At 45.0% G+C, this 15,051-nt stretch overlaps 1 protein-coding gene across 12 annotated transcripts in view; it reads left to right on the plus strand.

Annotated features, from left to right (window-relative positions):
• KIAA1217 (KIAA1217 ortholog) overlaps positions 1 to 15,051 on the plus strand; it is a 342,128-nt gene that overhangs the window by 45,378 nt on the left and 281,699 nt on the right. Inside the window, exon 1 of one of the 12 annotated variants that reach the window (XM_055351997.2) lies at positions 701 to 1,394. The exons of 10 other annotated variants lie outside the window; for them this stretch is intronic. In XM_055351997.2, the coding sequence (XP_055207972.1) occupies positions 1,278 to 1,394 (117 nt within the window). In that variant the 5' untranslated portion in view covers positions 701 to 1,277. Of the gene's footprint in view, positions 1 to 700; positions 1,395 to 15,051 lie in introns of those variants that run through there. One more of the 12 variants, XM_055351998.2, reaches the window with a different exon arrangement.

The raw sequence follows: 15,051 nt of genomic DNA on the forward strand, positions 1-15,051 counted from the left end.
GACAGGGAGATGTTGTGAGTCCCACTGATGCCCTTAACACTGGGCATTGTTCAACTTGGGGTCATTTGTGAAAATGATGGGAATGCAACTTCCTCACTTTACAGATGAGAAAACAGCCTCAGAGAAATGCTGGGATATGGGATATGAGTTGGTCTCATAGCCTGTGAGTGCCAGAGCCAGCTGGAATCCAAGTTTCTGACTCACAGTGACTCTTATCCAGCAGGACGTATTCTTCAGAGGCTATGTGTTGAAAACAGTTAGGTGGGGTGGGGGCTGCAGGCCATACCATTAGGAAATGGGGGGCATGTCCTCTGGGTGGTTCCTAAGCGTTTGGATGTTACAGCCCTGCCTTTCTTTATTCTGTTGTTCTAGAAGCTCCAACCTGGTGTGCTTTTAAGGTAGATATGGCCACAAATGAAGCATATTCACATGACTGCACTGCCTTTCTGGATGAAACAATTTGACCAAACACTGGTGTTGAGACAGTTGGTGATTTGGGCTTTGCCACGTGGTGGGAATGACTTAATAAATATATTTTGATATGAATTAGGTAAAGATCTGTCTCTAATCTTGGGTTGTATGTGAACATTAACTGCCCAGTGGATACTGGGGAACTATAAATGTCTCCGTCCAACTCTGTTCAACTCTAATTTTTTTTTTTTTTTTTTTTTTTGAGACGGAGTCTTACTCTGTCACCCAGGCTGGAGTGCAATGACGTAATCTTGGCTCACAGCAACCTCTGCCTCCTGGGTTCAAGTGATTCTCCTGCCTCAGCCTCCCAAGTAGCTGGGATTACAGGAGCCCGCCACCATGCCCAGCTAATTTTTGTATTTTTTAGTAGAGACGGGGTTTCACCATGTTGGCCAGGCTGGTCTCGAACTCCTGACCTCAAGCCATCCACCTCCCTCGGCTTCCCAGAGTGCTGGGATTACAGGCATGAGCCATGACACCCGGCCTGTAATTTTCTTTAAAGACTGCCACTGGGTGGAACCCACTGGACCCAGTGAGAACTACGGAAAAGAGACCCATTCTTGCCCTCATTGTTAGTGTCCACATCCGGATTTACCTAAACCCCACCCAGGTGGCATTTGCATAGTAATGAAAAACCGGTATTTTCTAGCTGTGAATCACACTTAAAATCCTGAGCGGCTGACAGGGGTGCGTCAGGCCTGCTTGCTGGGAGAATGGACGAGCTGGTTGTGGAGCGGGCGGGTCCCACCACCCGTGGGCTCAGCACTCGACTGCTCCCAGAACATTAAAGGTCTGGCTGATGTTCCATGCCACATCTGGACATGAAGACCCATGTCTGCCCTTCTGTAGAAGGGCCAAAGAAGAAAGGAGGCATCACGTGTTTCTGCTGTGGGGGGCCCTTCCGAGCAGCAGACAGGAGCAAGGTACAGGAGTGGCCTGATTCTGGGGGTTCCCTGCCCCACCTGGGGTCCCTAAACTGCTGTGTGATATGTTTCTAACTATCTGGACAGCTCACCCAAGAGTCAGTTGTTCCCAGTCGCTTCTTGCTGAGGATAAGCCAAAAGAGGGCCGGGGGCCAATCTGGTTTCTTTCAAGTGAAATTATGCTTCTCAAGCAGAGAATGATTGCCCACAGCAGTTAAACCTTGTTTAATGGTAATTAAATTGCTTTTCTTCACTTTGAAAAATCTCTTAATTTTCTGTACAAAGGCAGGAAGCATTTTTCTTTGATTCTACAGGATGTTTCTAAGTATGGTGTAATCAGTTCATCTTACCTTGCCGGACTCTGAAAGAATGAGTGTGTGGGATCAGATTTAGAAATGCCTCAAAGGTTAGAAAGCCGAGTGCTGCCGATTAACTCAAGCTCAGATGACCAAAAAAAAAAAAAAAAAAAAAAAGGCTGCTTTTCCCCTCACTTCTCCCTCTGGTTCTGCCTCAGTACTTTGCTTAGGAGTTTCTTAAAGCAGGCACCAGCCTGCGGGGCTGGTGTGTGTCACCTTTGCAAAGTGCAGATGAGGTCTGGCATGTCCCATCTTGTTCCTGCCTGACTACAACTCTGCACACAGACAGTGTTGATCTGGCTTGGAGCCCACAGTGGCAATCCTTGGAGTGGAGGCAGCAGAGAACTCAGTTCTTCCTAGTGCTTGAGAAGTTAACTAACTGTCTTTCCCATGAGGAAAATGTTTTGAGACTGTAGAAGCAGAGAAGAGACTTCGCCGAAACCCATAGAAAATAAAAAGCAAACCCTCAAGCATGAAAATCCCTGGCCTTAGAATAAGTGCAGGTGATAAGGCTTGCTATCTGATGCCTCATTCCATGTCTCTGGCTTCCCATTGCCTAAATTAAGATGTCCTGAAAGAAACCTTGGGAAAAAAAAAAGCACAGTCCCCACATTTGAAGTAGAAATAGAATGAAGGAGAAAATGTGATTTTCCTGAAGGAACAGAACCAACTCTGGTTTTCAAAAGCCTTAGTTTTACATTTTAGTAGAAACTGTTAGCAGTAGGAGGATTTGCTTTGTGTGTGTGTGTGTCTGTCTGCTTTGCCTTATTTTGGTTCTGACCATACCACTGCTATCTCAATCTTAGAGGCTGATTTTGTGGCCCAGAGTGTTTTGTTCAGATATCTTTGTGTTGAGGTGATATTGAGCCAGCAGCCAAAGAAATGCATGGCCAAGATATGGAATATCTGGTCAACAGAGAATAACAACAAAGTGGGACGCATCATAAGGTCATAGGTCAGTGAAAACAGCTGCTAGCCATTTATATGCAGGAGAGAAAGAAGGCCCAGGGAGTTGGAAAGACTGAAGGTATTTTGGACTGAGCAGAGCAAAGGGATTTGGGGACATATAAATGTATGAAACAAGATGGTCAGGAAAACAATTTTTTTTCAAAGGTAGCATGAATAGAGTGAGGTAAGGAAACCCATGGCCATGGTACTGGTGGCCTAATGGGAAAAGGCAGTGTAATGACTTCTACATGGAGACTTCAGTTCTGCCCCTCGTACTGTTGAAGAATATTCTGTCCAGAGAGGCGCCTCAGTTTCTACCTGGTTTTCTAATGGCTTTAAAAAACTTTGGTGTATTGGGGGAATGGAAACAAAGATATTTACTAGAGAAGTGGTTGGCAAAAAGTGCCAAGCTTATTCCTGAGAAAGGATGGAACGGCGTGGGGGGTGGAGGGAGGGTTGGAACCACACTCCAAATTCCCCTGAGGCCCACACATGTTCACCAGACGTCTGTGGGAGCCCGGATGAGATGTGGGGCCCTTCCCCTTTCTCATTTTCTTTTTTACTTTTAGATCCTGGATCAAAATGAGTCCTTGATTCCCTCATCCCATCCCAAGACCCTTTTTTAGTTGCATTACCACCTAGTGAAGTCTACCAAGTCTTGATTTGAGAATCAAAACAAACTCAGATCAAAGTCAACCTCAGGGAATCAGAGAACACAGAAGCTGAAGGATGTATCCAGCCTTCCCTAAATGGCAGATGAGGACACTGAGGCCAGGAAGCTCAGGTGACTTATCCGGGAGCGTGCCAGTACTTAGCCAAAGATCTGGAACTGGGACTGATGCTTCCTGAAAACAGATTCCTGCCTGGAGTGCATGACCCTGCTTGAGAAAGTGCAGAGGGACAGTGACAAGGCGGGATAACGTAGCAGTCCCAGCAATTTGGGCACCCATCCTGACGCTTCCCCTAGGCCCCAATGTTTTATTTTCTGATAAGGCCAGACCTGAGTCAGGTCCTGCCTCCTAACTCCTTTCTCTTCCTTCAGTGGGCAACAAAGATGGCCACAGAAGCAGAGAGGGGTTCCTCCCACGTACATATTTACCAGTACTTGTACCTTGCTCTTTTAAAAACTCTTTAGCCAGGGATAGTGGTGCATACTTATAATCCCAGCTACTTGGGAGGCTGAGGTGGGAGGATCACTTGAGCTCAAGAGGTCAAGGCTGCCATGAGCCGTGATTATACCATTGCATTCCAGCCTGGGTGGCAGAATGAGACCCTGTCCCCTGAAAAAACCTAACTCTGATGAGGACTATATTACAAGTGTTATATACCAGATTCTGGATGGAGAAGGGAAAGTGATTGTAGACAAGAGAATATTATACTTGGTTGCTGTGTTCTCCAAACCCAAATGCATAGATACACAGAGACCCACAGACACACACACACAGACATGAGTGGGACATATTCAAAATCCTCACTGGCTTTGCAAATCTGAGGCTAATAGTTGGAGGAAGTGAGGGGTGACTGTGAGAGAACAAATGTGTAACAGATACACCCTGAGAATCAGGGCTCATAAATAAGGAGTAGAGTCTATTGCACCTAAGCCTTACTACTAGCCTAAGCCTTCATACTAGAGCAAAACCGTGGGCAGACAGACAGCACACAAAAGCAGCCCCTGTCACTCAGGGGCTTACTTTTTTTTTTTTTTTTCTTTTTTTGAGACGGAGTCTCGCTCTGTCACCCAGGCTGGAGTGCAGTGGCGCGATCTCGGCTCGTTGCAAGCTCCACCTCCCGGGTTCACGCCATTCTCCTGCCTCACCCTCTCAAGTAGCTGGCACTACAGGCGCCCATCACCAAGCCCGCCTAATTTTTTGTATTTTTTAGTAGAGACGGGGTTTCACCGTGTTAGCCAGGATGGTCTCGATCTCCTGACCTCGTAATCCGCCCACCTGGGCCTCCCAAAATGCTGGGATTACAGGCATGAGCCACCGCGCCCGGCCGGCTTACATCTTGATGAGCCCACAGCTGCCTGTTGACCTGGTGTCATCACGAGGGTGATTGCTATTTCCAGCAAGCTCTTTGTCCCTCAAAGCCCAGGGATCAGGGGCAGCCCATGGAAGACGAGCCACTGGTTCCAGTGAGGCACATGGAGAGAGGTTAAGCTGCTTCTACTCTGTTCAACTGTGATGAGATTCCAGCGAAAATCAGCACTGAGGGCCTCAGGTGTTTGCAGGGGGCTCTGGTATGTTAGAAAAACTAGAGGGAGGGGTCTGCCTTTGTGTCTCTTTGTGAGTGTGTCTACTCAAGTAGGAAAGGGGAGCACAGATTTTTACAAAATAGACGTGGGCGGTTTCTTGTAGTCTTGCCTAACTGAAACCACGTTTGCCAGAGATTACTTGGAATTACCCTAATAGGTGCTTTGTCAAAATACTTGGTGCTGGCCAGATGTGGTTCATACCTGTAACTTCAGTGCTTTGGGAGGCTGAGACGGGAGGATTGCTTGTGGCCAGGAGTGCAAAACCAGCCTAGGCAACATAGTGAGACCCTGTCTTTACAAAAACAACAACAAAATTACCTGGCTGTGGTGGTATGTGCTTGTGGTCCCCACTACTCCAGAGGCTAAGGTGGGAGGATTGCTTAAGCCCTGGTGGTTGCAGATGCGATGAGCTATGATTGCATCACTGCAGTCCAGCCAGGGCAACAGAGCAAAATCTTGTGTCTAAAAAAGAAAACAATACTTGACGGTGAAAGTGAGTCCTGCTCAGGGGTCCCTTCTGGAAAGTCCTGGAACCTGGAACTGAACTCCGTGATTCCCCTGTATCTTCCCCCTGGGAGCCTGAGCACCCTTGAAGGTGACAGACACGGGGGAACCTGTGTCCTGTGGGATCACTCCTCTCAGTCCTTCTCTACCACATAGAGAAAGGGATGGATGGGAAAGTAAAGCCAACAAACCTCCACTTCCTTCCTCCTCCCCACTGCCAGAGTGGAGATTCTTCTTTATTCTGTGAAACTGGATTCTGAAATGCCAAACCATTCCATCTGTTGTGTTTTGGCACAAGTGCTCAAAAGAGCTCAGGTGTCTCCCTTTGCAATTTCCCCATGGCTTAAAATTCAGTCCTGGAGATCTGTCTCTTGTAGGAAATGGAGGGGCTTTCCTTATGCTTGTTTTTCTCTGTAAAGAAGCATAAAGGTTTAAGTTTTCATTGGGAGGGCCTAAATTAGGAAGGAAAGATTATTTAAATCAAAGCACTCTCATTGTAGAGTCATAAGGTTGGATTTTGTGTGCATGCCATGCTAGCTCAAAAAACAAAGTTGAGAGTCAGAGCTCTTTGAAGGATGAGGAAGGGGACCCAGGAATGAGTGGCTCTGCTTCAGGAAGCATGTTTTAATGTATGTTCCTAAAAAAGCCTCTGGAAAAGTGGCTTAGGAAGCTTCTGGGCTAGGAGAGACACCATGAAAAACAAAACACAAAGTATGTGAGTCAGTTGTGATCAATTGTGCCATAATCAACATTTCAGTTGTATAGTAGTTACACTATGAAAAGCACAAACATATTTAAAAAGACAATTTTGAGGCCAGGCATGGTGGCTCATGCCTGTAATCCTAGCACTTTGGGAGGCTGAGTCAGAAGGATCAATTGAGTCCAGAAGTTCGAGACCATCCTGGGCAACTTTGTGAAACCTCATCTCTGCCAAAAAAAAAAAAAAAAAAAAAAAAAAAAAGCCAAGTATGCTGGCACATCCCAGCTCCTTGGGAAGCTGAGGTGGGAGGATCACTTGAGCCCAGGAGTTCGAGGCTGCAGTGAGCTATGATTGAGCCACTGCACTCCAGCCTGGGCAACAGAGTGAGATCATCTCTTAAAAAAAAAAAGGAGAAAGATAATTTTGAGATTCAACATAGCCCACTAACAGCTTCATTTAGACATCATACCTTTTGTCTAGACTTGACAGAATTTGTTAAATACTGGAAAGTTGTATTTTTTATCTTGTTTCCCCTGTTTGTCTGTGAATAGAGACATTTGTTCTTTACCTAGTTTATAGGACTGTCATGAGGAAAGGTAACATAATAATGGGTTCACAGTATTGGAAGGGGAAGGACAAAATGCCTGTTTACAAGAGACCCAGTTACAGAGCTATGTGAAGTAAATACTGAATGTCAATTCTAGGTAACGATCCTCAATGTCACAGGTACTTCACGTATTAATACCTCTTTGCCATTATACATATGTCCTTCTCCAAATGATGGCTCTTTGCTGTAAAAGTTTGTCTTCTAAGCTGGTTGTGTGGAATTTGGCCCCTACCTTCCACATTGTCTTATAGGAGTGCATTTAGGCCAGGTGTGGTGGCTCACGACTCTAATTACAGCACTCTGGGAGGCTGAGGCAGGTGGATTACTTGAGGTCAGGCGTTTGAGACCAGCCTGGCCAACATGGTGAAACCCCTTTTCTACAAAAATACAAAAATTAGCTGGACCTAGTGGTGGGCTTCTGTAATCTCAGCTACTCGGGAGGCTGAGGCAGGAGAATCGCTTGAACCTGGGAGGCAGAGGCTACAGTGAGCTGAGATTGCACCACTGCACTCCAGCCTGGGTGGTAGAGCAAGACTCTGTCTCAGACAAAAGAAAAAAAAGCATTTAATCTGGTGCTGAGCTGACCTCTTGTACTCTGATTTTTTCATTGTTTAGATTGGAAATAGGTCCTGAGTTCTAATTCTGTATTTGGGACTTGGTGACTGCTTCTATCCCAGGCTTTGATGGTGTAGACAGTGGAACCCTCCATGGGGCATGTGGGTGATCCTCTTGTCGGGGAAAAAAGAGGGTGAGTGACTAGGGGGTGGGCTACCATAACCAGGACTCTGAGGATAGGTGCAGGGTCACTGATGACTGGGAAGAGTTGCAGGTCCTGCCACCATCTATTTTGCATGGGAAGGACATTTGCCTGAGCTAAGCCATGGGAAAAATCTAAATTTAGATACCTGAGCTCTTCACAGCAACTAAGCCAAGACACAGTAGACAGAATGTTTTGACCTTTCAGAATCAGTATTTTACATACAAGGACTCGATTTCACAGAAAACCCTTCTCAACGCTTATGTGTATATGAAAAGAAAGTTTGACCTGCAGGAATCATTGTAATGTATCAGATCCATATCACAGCTCAATTATTCCCAAGGATTCAGGGAGGAAAAGCCAACAAAAATGAAAAAAGGAATAAAGGAATTGGGTTGTTATGGAAGAGAAAGCTAAAGGGGATTTATCTGAGGTCTGGAAGGCTACGACGGGTTGCATTCAGATGTCATCCACATGTCCACAGAGAACCGCACAAGGACTTCAAGGTGAGATAGTGGCTGATCAAGTCCTAGGAGTCTGAGCAATCAAACATTGGCATGTGTTACCAATTAAGTAGAGAGGTTGCTGCTGTTTTAGAGGCTTGATGATTGTCTGTCTTTAAGGGTCAATATTGGCCGGGCGTGGTGCCTCATGCCTGTAATCCCAGCACTTTGGGAGGCCGAGGTGGGTGGATCACAAGGTCAGGAGATAGAGACCATCCTGGCTAATACGGTGAAACTCCGTCTCTACTAAAAATACAAAAAATTAGCCGGGCGAGGTGGCGGGCGACTGTAATCCCAGCTATTCGGGAGGCTGAAGCAGGAGAATGGCGTGAACCCAGGAAGCTGAGCTTGCAGTGAGCCCAGATCACGCAACTGCACTCCAGCCTGGGTGACAGAGCGAGACTCCGTCTCAAAGAAAAAAAAAAAAGAGTCAATATTTGTGGGAGTCTCAATTTAAGGTGCTAGGTAAATTGGGAGTTCCATCTGAGGTTTCTTTCAAGATAAAATGCCTTATAAAAGTACTGTAAGTCCACCTGGCCAACATGGCGAAACCTCATCTCTGCTAAATATACAAAAAAATTAGCTGGGCACAATGGTGGCTCATACCTGTAATGAATGCCAGCTACTTGGGAGGCTGAGGTGGGAGGATTCTGTGAATCTGGGAGGTGGAGGCTGCAGTGAGCCAGTATCGCACCACTGCACTCCAGTCTGGGTAACAGCAAGACCCTGTCTCAAAAAAAAAAAAAAAAAAGAGAAAAGTATTGTAAGTCACTTCAGTATTAGGGATGGGGGCCAAAGTCCACTCACATATAAAAATATCCCTCAGAGGAAGACTTCTGTGTGTGTCTCATGCACCACTTTATGCTGTCTCTGAGGTTGTTCATTCCAGTTTTCCTGCTTTTCTGTTCCAGACTTGGGCTGATACCAGAGAGTGTGGATTGCCTGCAGGGCTTCATCCCCATTTCTCTGTGTATTTAAATACTCACGGAAGATTAGCAACTATGCATAAACTTTCCAGTTGTACTTCCTTAATAATGATTACTGCTACTCTTTGTTGGTAGCTAAGGGAAGCGTCTGCATGGAGGTGGCTTAGAATTGACAATGTGCAAAATTCTGGGTTGTTTCATGGGGGCTGGGGGAAGGCTTGGAAATAAAGGCTTGGGTCATTCCCTTGTGCTTAGCTCCTGCAGGAAACTCTTGCAACACCATACTGTTGTGTTATCATCTGCCTGGGTTTCATCCCCAGGACAGAACGGCATGAATGATATCTTTAGTGTCTCACAGAAGGAACACTGGGTTCTTGAGTGCCTGCCATCTCTGTCTCATCTTGACTCCAAGGACATTTTAACCTCTCAATGCCTTGTTCTGCAGCCAAAGGTATATTATCTATTTGTCTCCCATATGCATTCTGGGAGATAAACCACTGAGCATTTTGCTTTTCAGGTGTGAGGTGCTGTTTCCTTCTAAGACCGGTATTGTTTCTGACTAACTTTATCCAGTTGAGTGGGGTTGTGTCTCTATTTCATGTTATGAGATGCCTCTAACATTTTTATTATGAAAATAATGTTTATGTCCATTGAAAAGGTTTGGGAGGAGTATTTAAGTTTTGTAGGGTAATTATAGATACTCTATCAGTCATACATTCTATCTTTTTTTATTTTTTTTTGAGACAGAGTCTTGCTCTGTCACCCAGGCTGGAGTGCAGTGGTGCCATCTTGGCTTACTGCAACCTCTGCCTCCCAGGTTCAAGTGATTCCCCTGCCTTAGCCTCCTGAGTAGCTGGGACTACAGGCACGTGCCACCACACCAAGCTATTTTTTGTATTTTTTAGTAGAGATGGGGTTTCGCCATGTTGGCCAGGCTGGTATTGAATTCCTGTCCTCAGGTGATCCGCCCACCTCAGCCTCCCAAAGTGCTGGGATTACAGGTGTGAGCCACCGCTCCCAGCCCATCACACACTCTAAATCCATACAACGAGTACAGCGGGACTTTTCTTTCTGTGTTTTGTGGCAAATAAGTTGGTAGAACATATTATCAAATAAAGGTAAAAACTGTGTTCAGAGAGCTGGAAGTTCATTCTTTTCCTGGTTTTGTTGTATGTCTGAGACATGCAGAGGGACAGACAAGAAGATGCATTTAAAAAAGAGCTGCCAGGGAACACATCCCAAAATGGAAATTTGGGAAGGGGATGGACAAGATGAGACAAAGCAGACAGACACAGATTTTCTCAGGTCAACAAAGTTGTGTAAGCAGATGAAAGGGGAAGTCTATGATAATGTGTCAGACTAGTAAGACCAGCTTTAGAGTTTTAAAAAAAAGAAGAGGAAAAAGAAAAGAAAAAATACACACACAAACAGAGGTGCACAGAACATTCCAGGAAACCATTGAACTGTGAGTGATAACGTGTTTCCTTCTATTCCTTCAAAGATTTGTTTTAGAGGATAGCTGGGATAAGAACTTGTGCTGAAAAAACAATGCAAGGGATTTGTAAAGAAACAGGGAAATGAATGATCTGACAGGCCGTTTGTTACCATCAACATTTTTCTTAATTTAACCTGAACTTACTTGCTCTTGTGGTGGTTGGTCGGTCTTTCTTTCTCTCTCTCTCTCTCTCTCTCTCTCATTCTCTCTCTCCCTTTCTCTCTTTCTCTGTCTCTCTTTCTCTCTTTCTTTCTTGTCTCACTCTGTTGCCCTGGCTAGAGCACAATGGCACAATCCTAGCTCACTGCAGCCTCGACTTCCTGGGCTCAGGTGATCCTCCCACCTCAACCTCCTGAGTAGCTGGGACTACAAGTGTGTGCCACTACCCACCACACCCAGCTAAATTTTCGTTGTTGTTGTTTTGAGGAGACCAGGTTTTACCATGTTACCCAGGCTGGTCTCGAACTCCTGGGCTCAAGCAATCCGCCCACCTTGGCCACCCAAAGTGATGAGTGCTAAGATTACAGGCATGAGCCTCTGTGCGCAGCTTGGATATTTCAAAGACATTAGCCATGGCCTTCATGTTTATCTGGACTTGAGGGCTTCATACCTTCGACCATAGATGATGCTTAAGTTGGTCTTTCACATGGTTTCAGATCCACAAACATTTTAATTAGGTCAAATAACAATCATCTTCATAATGCCACCATGTATGTATGTAGTCCTTTGGAGACTATTTTGACATCCTTTAAAACTGACAGCACTGTGACTTTCATCCTCCTCTTAGCTCACATGCCTTAATCCCACAACAGCATGTACTGCCTGTAGAGAAATATTCCTCCTTCCTCTTGGCTTGCTTTCTTAGCTTTGTCTCTATCCCAAGACAATATCTGAACAAAGGCTCTTCACTCTTGGTGCAACTCAGAGTTGGAAGAGTCAAGGGTGAAGGGGCATTGGGCAGCCGGCCATAGCTGTCTTCTTCCTCTCTTAATGTCTTTGTCTCTCCCATCTTCATGTGGACATTTTCTCTCTCCTTCTTCTCTTTTTCCTCCCCTCGCTGAAAAAAATAGGATAACTGTTTTGAACCGGGCATTATGCTAGATGATAGATGTACAGGGGTCAGCAAGATGGGTAAGGTTTCCACCTTCATGTATATTAAAGTTTGGAGGGAATAAAACATTAAAATAAATAGTTACAAGGGTGGTGAGTAGTAAGAAAAGATAAGGAATGCTTAGCAAGGGGGACTGAAATAGTGTAGAGGTGGGATGAGGAGTCAGCGAAGTCTCAGTAAGTAAATTCAGAGAGAAACAAAAGAACTACACTCTAGATTTCCCTTTAGAGGAAAGGAAGGGGAAAGAAATAAAATTCCAAAGAGAAAAGGGCAGAAAGATACTTTGTTTTATACAGAACACTGGAGGCCCCAGTGTAATCAACATCAAGTTTGTGTATCTGCAAAGGCTGATCTTTTTTTTTTTTTTGAGACGGAGTCTCACCCTGTCGCCCAGGTTGGAGTGCAGTGGCGCAGTCTTAGCTCACTGCAACCTCTGCCTCCCGGGTTCAAGCAATTCTCCTGCCTCAGCCTCCTGAGTAGCTAGGATTACAGACATGCACTACCACACCTGGCTAATTTTTGTATTTTTAGTAGAGACAGGGTTTCACCATGTTGACCAGGCTGGTCTCGAGCTCCTGACCTCAGGTGATCCGCCAGCCTCAGCCTCCCAAAGTTCTGCAACTACAGGCGTGAGCCACCTTGCTCGACCTAAAGACTGATCATTTTTTATCAGTTGTCCAAATACTTCATCTTTTCTCCTTCCCGGATACCATTGCATTCAGCCATGGTGCTGAGAGGTGAAGCCAGCTAGACTTCCTGGGTCGAATGGGGACTTGGAGAGCTTTTCTGTCTTATAAGAGGATTGTAAAACACACCAATCAGCACTCTAGTTAGGAATGTAAAACGCACCAATCAGTGCTCTGTAGCTAGCAAGAGGATGGTAAAATGCACCAATTAGTGGTCTGTAAAACACACCAATCAGCGCTCTGTAAAATGCACTAATCAGCACTCTGTAAAACGCACCAATCAGCAGGAGTCTAAAAGTAGCCAGTTGCGGAGGATTAAAAAAAGGGCATTCTGATAGGACAGAAATCGAATTTGGGAGGGGACAAATAAGGGAATAAATGCTGGCCACCCCAGCCAGTAGTGACAACCCGCTCGGTCCCCTTCCACGATGTGGAAGCTTTGTCCTTTGCTTTTCGCAGTAAATCCTTGCTACCGCTCACGCTTTGGGTCGGTGCCATCTTTAAAAGCTGTAACACTCAGGACCGCGAAGGTCCACAGCTTCATTCTTGAAGTCAGCGAGACCACGAACCCACCAGAAGGAACCAGACACAGTGCCACCTACCCACATCTTCTCCTATGGCTAGATGGCAGGAATCCACAAACACCTGCCAAGATAGTACTGTGATCATGTTACCAGCTATAATTGGAGGTGAGGAGTTTGGAGTAGAAATTTGTCTGTTTTTATAATAACGAGGTTTAATTATTTATAGCTTTGTGTCTTTCCTCTTCTCCATAAGTATAATTAATTTTATTAGGCATCTATTCCTAAGAGCCAGGAATTCACATAGCTGCTGGGAAGATGAAGACTTATAAAGACCACTTGTGGTCTCTCAAGGAGTCTGTTGGCAGAGACTGGCATACATAAAACAAATGGAATAAATATTCTATCAGGAATATGGGTAAGGTCTTACAGAAACCCAGAAGAGGAAAGAGTTCTCCCAAGGTAAGGGAACCTAGAAATAGTTACAAAACAGAAAGAGCTATCCATCTATCTATATCTGTATCTATATCTATGTATCTATATCTATACGTATATCTGTAGAGATGGGATCTTGCCATGTTGCCCACGCTAGTCTTGAACTCCTGGCCTCAAATGATCTTCCTTTCTCAGCCTCCCAAAGAGCTGGGATTACAGGCATGAGCCACCATGCCTGGCCCCAAGAAGGGATATTTGAGTTGATCCTAAGAGAATGATAGACTGCTGATAAAGCTAAATAGACTTTTTTAGAGAGTTCCATTATTTTTGTATTTTGTAGTTAATGCTTAATATGAGTAATCATGCTTTAGAAAGAGAAAGCACCAATCAAAACAAGCCTATTTTCTTTTCACCTAGGCATAGTACTTGGTATGAGTTGGCCTAGAAACAACTTCATATTCTACTCACACTGCTGCATGGTTTGCCTAAGAGTACTCGATAGATGGAATATTGAAATTTGGGTGTGGGTTAAATTTTCATAAATCAAATGTCATTTCCCATTATCTTACACCTAATTAAAGAGATAATGTGCCTTCTGATGAACCTGTAATTGGCAGTGGTAACTGGCCCTTTAACTCTGTTTCCCTGCCCTGCAGCTCCTGTCTCCAGCAGTTAGTTCATCATCTGTACACTAACAGTAAGTTACGCGGGCAGGCACTATTTTAAAAAACACACACAAAGCTGTCTGTGAATGGCAAAGGAATCAGAGCAAGTCATTAGTCTCTAGTTCATTCGGCTAGAAAGGTCAGGTCGCCTATATTGACTTTTCATGAAAACTAGGCAGACTAGTAGTTTTCATGCACAATGTCAGCAACCTGTTATATTTGAAATTCTTTTTAAATTAGGTGGGTGAATGGTGTAAAACTTCACTATATTTTCTCCCTGCCTGTTAATTGACTTGCTAATCTCCTGCCAATATATGTCCATTTTAAAAAGGATTGTGGCCGGGCGCGGTGGTTCACACTTGTAATCTCAACAGTTTGGGAGGCCGAGGTGAGAAGACCACTGGAGGCCAGGAGTTTGAGACCACCCTGGGCAACAGAGCAAGATCCTTTCTCTACAAAAAAGTAAAACATATGAGGCGGCCTGTTGGCACACATTTGTAGTCCTAGCTACTTGGGAGGCTGAGGTGGAAGGATGGCTTGAGCCCTGGAGTTTGAGGCTACTGTGAGCCATGACCGTGCCATTGTACTCCAGCTTGGGCAACAGAGTGATTCCCTGACTTAAAAAACAAAAAGATTGCTTTAAACATTCATCAAAAAACAGAGCAAATTACACTTTGGCAGAAACATGAAGGCTAATACTTGAATCCAAGCACCCACTCCCTCTGGGCTTACCACACTGAAGGCAAAATGAGTGGGGTTGGTTTTTCTCCTCAAGAAATGTTGTTCTGGGACAGTGAGTCATTGGTTTTTGTTCTTGCAACCCTTCATCATAAAACAGGTTTGGTTAGTTCAAGAAGTTCTAGGAAATGTTCAAACACTGCAGATATTTATCAAGCGGCATTTTTAGGAGTAGCAGAGTGTCAAGAACTCAAATTGACATCTAGTGGCACCACTTCTAAAGATTGGGGCCCCGTACTATATACAACGCTAAATTTCCAATGCTGTGATTGGAAAAGACTATGAGAAGGCCTCTAGTCTCTTCCCACTGCCATCATCTGCAGCAGGCCCACACCACCCAAATCAACACAGGTATGGAAGAGTCGCCCCCTGCCACAGAAGTGGGCAGTAAGTGTTAGAACGCAGATTGCTGAGTTCTGGTTCTCAGTCCACCCAAGTCGGGTCTGTTTCC

Source organism: Gorilla gorilla, chromosome 8 (genome assembly GCF_029281585.2).
Source record: "Gorilla gorilla gorilla isolate KB3781 chromosome 8, NHGRI_mGorGor1-v2.1_pri, whole genome shotgun sequence".
In the NCBI taxonomy this organism is placed as follows: domain Eukaryota; kingdom Metazoa; phylum Chordata; class Mammalia; order Primates; family Hominidae; genus Gorilla; species Gorilla gorilla.